This window comes from Sinocyclocheilus anshuiensis, unplaced genomic scaffold (assembly GCF_001515605.1).
Source record: "Sinocyclocheilus anshuiensis isolate Anshui unplaced genomic scaffold, SAMN03320099.WGS_v1.1 scaffold260, whole genome shotgun sequence".
NCBI lineage: Eukaryota > Metazoa > Chordata > Actinopteri > Cypriniformes > Cyprinidae > Sinocyclocheilus > Sinocyclocheilus anshuiensis.
This window is the reverse complement of record NW_015557134.1, coordinates 627,390-634,463: the sequence shown is the minus strand read 5'-3', so window position 1 is coordinate 634,463 and position 7,074 is coordinate 627,390. Positions and strand designations below refer to the sequence as shown.

Below are 7,074 nucleotides of genomic sequence, written 5' to 3'. Positions count from 1 at the left end.
ATATACTGTTTTGGTCTATATCTTTATTAAGTATACAGCCAGTAAGCTGTTTTTTTCACACATATGAAGCAATACATGTGCAACTGAGTGCAATATTTTTTTCTCAGTTTTTCTGTAGCTTTCTATTAATACATTATTTAATATGTTATTTACCATATTTATGCATGAACAGGTTCCCACAATATAGATAATTTTAGTTTGTACTATCCTTTTGAGTACATTTGTCCTTAAAATGTAGGCAAAATGTTACGCACGAACACATTTTCGAAACATTCACTTATTAGAGTGGCTCATTAGAAAATTTACTGTCAGTCGCTGATTAACACCCTCTTTGTCAGGCAAATTATCAAGGTGCCCAAGGTGGGTTGAATGAGAGAGAGGACAGCCGAGCCTGGCTGGCGGGGGGCCAGGTGTAGCAGCGGAAAGGAGAGAAAGTCAAGTCAGAGCAGAACAAAACGTTTGTCAGTGTGTGAAATATTTAATTAGTCACACACACACACACACACATGTTGACAGTTTAACTGAGCAAACGGACCAGTTTCTCTATATTCCTGGAAACTGTACATATTCATTTTTTGCACAGATAGATCAGAAGTAATGGAAACTGAATATGTTACAGCACACTTGTACCTGCTCTCTCTCTCTTTCTGTTTGATATCACTCTGTTCTTTTGATTTCACTTTGTTCTCTCTCATCTTTTTGCTTACTCTTTCCAAATTGGATTCATCTAATTTAGGCAAGAAGGTCTTTTGTACATTCTATTATCAGGTCTTGTGCTCTGGAACAGAAATGTCATTTCTGAAGCATTGCATGAGGTTTTTTCTTCCTTTTCTTCTACTTCTTCTTCTTCTTCTTCTTCTTCACACGTCTCATAATAGATTGCACCCCCAAATTTTGCATTTTCATCCAATGCCTTGATATAATGTATTCATTTCAAAATTAACTGCAGGCGGTAGCAGATGGTTGATACTTTGCAGTTTTTATTATGTGGGTCATTGTCAGAAAACAGTGCAATTTGTACTACATGAATGTGTGTCCTCATGACTGACTAATGATATCATTTACAGAATACTGAACTTAGTTGCATTAGATGACGGATTTGTCTCTAATAAGTGTGCAATGCAAATGAAATGTTAGTTAAAAAAACCCTTATAGATTAAATATAAATAAAAAAATGTTTCTGACTAAAATAAGTTTATTAAAATTAAAATATCTTACTTGTACTATGTATTTTTTCCCCTAAAATACTTTTTTTTTAGAATTTATCTATTCCTTCACTACCCCTTCATGAGTGACATCAAAATTTAGATAAAGAGAAGTTTCTCTTATCTCTATCTATCTATCTATCTATCTATCTATCTATCTATCATCATCTGTCTGTCTATCTTATTCGTATACTGGCCTCATCAAGTTCAATATTCATCTGTTATGGGCTAACAATCGTATACAGAATATAATACAGAATTGTTCTTGGCACAAAGCACAATAGTATTTGAAATTTGCTAGTTTAGGCCATTATTTGCCATTTTTACACTAATATTCAATCCTGGGAAATAAAACCCCAAAACATTTTTAATGAAACTGCGCTGGGGAAAAAAATGTTTTTTTAGACATGAAAACTAACAAACAAATAAAAAATATGTATTTTTTAAAAACAAAACAGCATCGTTTTCTGAGCATGACTCATATATCAGGGTATTTGTAGCCCAAACAACATTCATTACTATTCACCTTTTGTCTGCCTTTTTCAGTCTATTTACTTCCAAGAGTTCTCCTTCTCTTTCCACCTCAGGTGCGCCATAGTGGTCAAATCCATTGCTTTCCACTCAAGTCTGCCTGCACCAGTTATACCTGAGATGGGTAGACGGGCAACTGATCACACGACTCCAGTGCCAGTTCTTGGAGAGCCTGCACTTGTTGGGACACGTGTCTGGAGGACCGTGGCAAATGGGACCAGTAGTATGGCGACCCTCACACTGTCTCATCACTGTAACGTCGGTGTGCAGACGTCACCTGCGATGAAAAACAACCAACTACAGCTAAACGGCAAACATGTGGATACTTGTAGCAGTCAATCAGAAAACAAAGTGATCATGCCACCTAACGGCCACATCCCAAACGAGGCTGGTAAACAGGAGGATAACGGAAAAGAAAAAACTAAAAGTATCATTTATAAACGAAAAAGTCTGGAGACTAAAATGAAAAAGGGTGTGACTTTTGAGGGACTGGAGAGGGATATTTGTAAAAACATCAGAGAAGAAGTCCAGTGCCATAATTGTCCAATCAGAACCAGTCCTCCGTTGAGAGGTGTGGCTAACAACAGGTTAAACCCGAGAAGGAATTGTCACTTCACCAATGGGAGTGTGGTTGACTCTGAGGTAATGGGTGGGATCAGCAGTGACATCAGTGAAGGGGAGGAGTCTACCACTGGAAAGAAAAAAACGTTACCTCCTCGCTCACCTCCTCACAGACCTCCTGTGACCATCTGCAGCACTTGTGGTGGAAGACAGAATCCAACACCTCCTGGACTTTACAGCCAAATAAGGATGTTTACACCGCCAACTTCCGCAGGTTCTCTGGGACTCCAGTCAAGACATTCATCCCCTCTTTACCCTGGGAAGGACGTGCAGGAATACACGCAGAGCACACGCAGTGCTACACAGTCAGACCAGCACCTCATGAGCCCTAACCTTCATTCTTATCTCAACATGAATATAAACAAGGAATGGCTGTAGGCAGACAGAGCCTACGGTTTTCAGACGCTCTGTCCTGAATCAGCTTAATAATGACACTCTTGAGTCCTCATTACTAGCCATCGCTTCCGCTAGGGCTTTTCCTCAAGCTACAACACACAACAGGACTGAATTGAAATCTTGGAGTGACACAGAGTCAAAGAAACAAACTGATATTAAGGCAGTGGAACCAGAAGGTCAAATGACCAATGGCTCACAACACTCGCTTCAACCTCCAAACAAACCACCTCCTTCTTGTCGACCTCCTAAACCTTCCTCTGCACCTCCACAAGCACCAGCTTTTAAATTCGTAAATGGGAACCTGAATGTGGCCTCCAATCAAAACCCACTTTTGGATCCCTCAGACACTTTGCCTACAGAGCACGCACAGAAAGACGGGAGTCTCCAGAACTCAAAGACACAGATGGAATCTCGTTCTGAAGCGGTTGGGTCCATCCCAAGTGAACGCTGTTCCATAATGCACGACCATCCGGGTTCTGCGGTAAGGTTGCTGCCTGCATCCCCTAAATGTGGCAGTCTGCGGGACCCTAAGTGTAGATTAGAGATGGTAGAGGCGAGTCTGCAGTCAAACAAGGAAAGAGTCACAACTCTGCTCAACGTCATCCAGGACCTGGAGATGAGCCATGCAATCAGCAAAGGGTGAGAGACGGAGTTATTCCAAGATTAGCAGATAATAGACAAGTGTGACTGGCGAGCTCGATGTGTTAAAGGTAATTGTGAGAAATGTTTTAGAGCTGAGGTGCAGGGAAAAAGGGTAGTTGTAGTTTAATTTGATGTACATTTGTTTTTATCTCCAAGCGTAGGTCACTAAGGGCTATAAATGAGCTCTAACTGCATTTATGGATGTGAATGTGAGGCATGCTAAAACAATGCCTTTTAAAATCTTTTTCCTTGCCTGCTATTTATGTAGTCGGCGATGTTTTCGGACTGGCCAAGACCTCAGTGACTGTTCCACCTGTCAGAAGACTGCATGTGCTGTCTACAGGTGAGAGCACCCAGTGAGACTACTAATCATTTTAAAGGGGTAGTTCTCCCAAAATGGACAATTCTGTCATCATTTACTCACCCTCATATTGTTCCCAACCAGCAAGGCTTCTTTCTTCTGTGGAGAGCAAAAGAAGATATTTAAAAAATGTCTCGGTGTTTCAGAGAGACAGTGTCTCAAATTACCTTCTTTTGTGTTCGTCAGAAGAAGGAAAGTCAGGTTAGAGGTTTATAACGACATGCAGGTGATTAAAAAATGACAGAATATTCAGTTTTGGGTGAACTACCCCTTTAGGAATTAACTTTAGTACTTTATTGTGTTATCCAATTCAATACAATTAGATTCACATCCCCACATTTCCATAGACACATTTTTTCTTCTTCAGTGTTTTATTACTTTCTCCCACCGCCCGTAGGTTAATAATAATAATTTAAAAAAGAATTTAGCATTTATTAATAATATTTTTAGAAAAATCTTTTGTCATTATATTCTATCATTATTCATGTATTGTATAGTATAATAATGGCAAAATAATAGTAGAAAAAGCACAGATTTTAGTAATTACACACACAAACATATATTTGTTTGAGAAATGAATACATTAATACTTTAATAATCTTTGGCAAGGATGGATTAAATTGATTGAAAAGTGACAGTAAATACATTTATAATGCTGCTCTTTTGGACTTACTTTTTAACCAAAATTCTAAAAAAAAAAAATCTCAACAGTGATAATAGGAAATTTTACTTGAGCACCAAAATCAGCATATTAGAATGATTACTGAAGACTGGAGTAATGAATGGTTGTGCAAATGCATGTAATTCCAAGGGGAAAAAAGAACTATGAAGCATTAACAATCATATAGAATGCTCTCTTTTCTGCCCCCCCTACCTTTTCCCTTATCTCTTTCCCACTTTTCTTATTCACTCTTTGGACTAGTGTGGAGTATGACTTCCGTCAACAGGAGAGAAGATTCAAGGAACTCCTCCAGAGTCTGTGCCCATCATGCCCAGAGAGGAAAGAAGGATCTCTTTCTTTACTCACCTCACTCATTCAGAATCACAAATTACACCAGCTAAATGCAAACATTATGACCCAAAGCCAATCTGAGAGTCAAACCCACAGACAGCCTCAGATTATTTCTCAGATTCAGTGCCAGATTCGGTCTCAGTCTCAAACTCAGTCGCAGCCACAGATTCAGTCTCGGCCTCAGGCTCAGCCACAGATTGTGTCTCGGATTCAACCTCAGATTCAATCTCAGTCACAGATTCCGTTTCAGCCACAGATTCAATCTCAAAATCAGATTATATCTCAGATTCAATCCCAGACTGAGATTATGCCTCAGATTCTGCCTCCGATTCAGATTCAGTCTCAAGGTCACCCCCAGAATCAGTGCCTGTTCAAGGCTAAAATCAAAAGGAAGAAATTATGCAGGAAGCTGTTTAGCTGGCTGCCACACAAAGTCCAAAGGAAATGACTACATAATGCCAAGTATCTGATTTTCATGCATGACTCTCAACCCTCTGGTATGTGGAGTCACAACTCCTTTTTCTCCTAATGCAGTCGGAAGTCTGATATATTTTGTGGAATGGAGCAATATTACATGGCATTCTGTGACTGAACTACCCAGGAGGATTTAAATGATGAAACTAGTTTTCCTTGGAAAATGAAATTGTACAACATTTACTTTAAAAATTTATTATACTATTTCGCTACAGTTACAATGAACATGATGCTTGCCTTGACTAGTTATGAAGGGTTTTGCACTTAAGATGCTTTTTTAGGACATGACATTATGAGTATATAGTTCATCACTTCCTTTTTGATCTTCAAAATGGACAGCTATCATCTGTTAAAGCCAGAGGACTGTGATGGGACTGACATATGGAGCTTCAGTGGCTAAAGTTTAGCTAAATAAACCACAGATTCAAGGTTATGCAACAAAGATGGTTGTTTTGCCTCTTTTCTTTCGAATCCAGCCTATATTCCTCCACACACATGCCCAAACATAACTAGGCAACTTTCACATGAAATAACACAGCAGTGTTAATTTACTGTTTTTGATTTAGTCATAGTGTTGTAGGTAGCAATATATGTAATTTGTCATATTGCTTTGCACCTCTGTGATATGAGCTTCAATTTCAAAGTTTTTAGAAATATTTAAATATTACATTTTATTCACAATTATTAAATCTATGTCTATATAAAGACATAACTTATGGCTCTGTTTGACTTTTGACAAAGATATCCTATAAAGTTAGTTTTAAGCTTTGTCATGTCAAACATCAAACATTACATATATACTGTATATATAAATAAAATATATAAACATTATATAAATATATATATATAAACATTTAGCAAAACAATATTCAAAAACTTGCATTTTAAAAACTTAACCTCCTGAAATGATAACATTACTATTATGTATTATATAATATGTATTATACTATTATTATTATTATTATTATTATTATTATGGTTGTTGCTGTTATTATTATTTATTGTTAATATCTATTGTTTTTTTATATCTATTTTTTTAACTGTGATTTTTCTTTTCTTTTTTTTAAATTGTCCACGTAGCATACAGTATTACAATCCAAATATACAGTATATCAGTCGTCTGTCCTGGTACACAATAAGGACAGACAGGCGGTTGGTCTGAAAGCAATGAACTCCACTCCTGGCATTCCCAAAGGAAAGTGGACACATGCTTCAGGTCTCCAAAGCCCTAAACAATCTGTGGCCTAACAGGCTTTCTTAAAAGGCTTTGAGAGTCAAACAATGACATGTTGCAAGAGCATGGCGAAGCATGAAGAACCTATGATGAATTAAAAGTTTGGCTGCCCGACACACTCATAGCTTTATATGTAGAAGCACCCTCTTAAACACAAATCCACTCCAGAGCTATTCATGCCCTGGTAGCTTCCTTTGATTAATAAGCTGTTGCCAGGAGCAATGCACTATTTTGGACTAGATTCTGCTTCAACTTGGTATCCCCAAAAAACTGAATCTCTGCGGTGCGTGTAATATGACAGGAGCCCAAAATGTCAGCATCTCTCCACAGCTGCACTCGAGGGGTTGGGTTCTCTCGCCATGCCAAAGAGCAAGTGGACCTCACAGCCAGCCCTCATCCGAGAGAGCAGGCGAGTTCAGTACCTTTAGCTGTTGTAATACACTCCTATAGGCCAGTGGCTCTGGAACAAAACAAACCAGAAAGGGCAGCATTACTAAGCAAGTCTGCATGCGTTTGTCAGCAAGATGAGGTCACTTTATAATGTTGTATGCTAGTTTAATCTTCAGTTTGCATGTATAATATATGGTTTAGATTCAAA

The 7,074-nt window shown here is 38.2% G+C and overlaps 1 protein-coding gene across 1 annotated transcript; it reads left to right on the top strand.

Moving 5' to 3' along the window:
• Positions 1-1,678: 1,678 nt before the first annotated feature.
• Positions 1,679-5,363, top strand: LOC107677962 (uncharacterized). The gene is made up of 5 exons (XM_016473041.1): positions 1,679-1,695; positions 1,793-2,671; positions 2,736-3,392; positions 3,664-3,738; positions 4,679-5,363. Exons 1-5 carry the CDS (start codon positions 1,679-1,681, stop codon positions 5,214-5,216), a joined length of 2,166 nt encoding a protein of 721 aa, XP_016328527.1. The 3' UTR covers positions 5,217-5,363.
• The last annotated feature ends 1,711 nt before the right edge of the window (positions 5,364-7,074 follow it).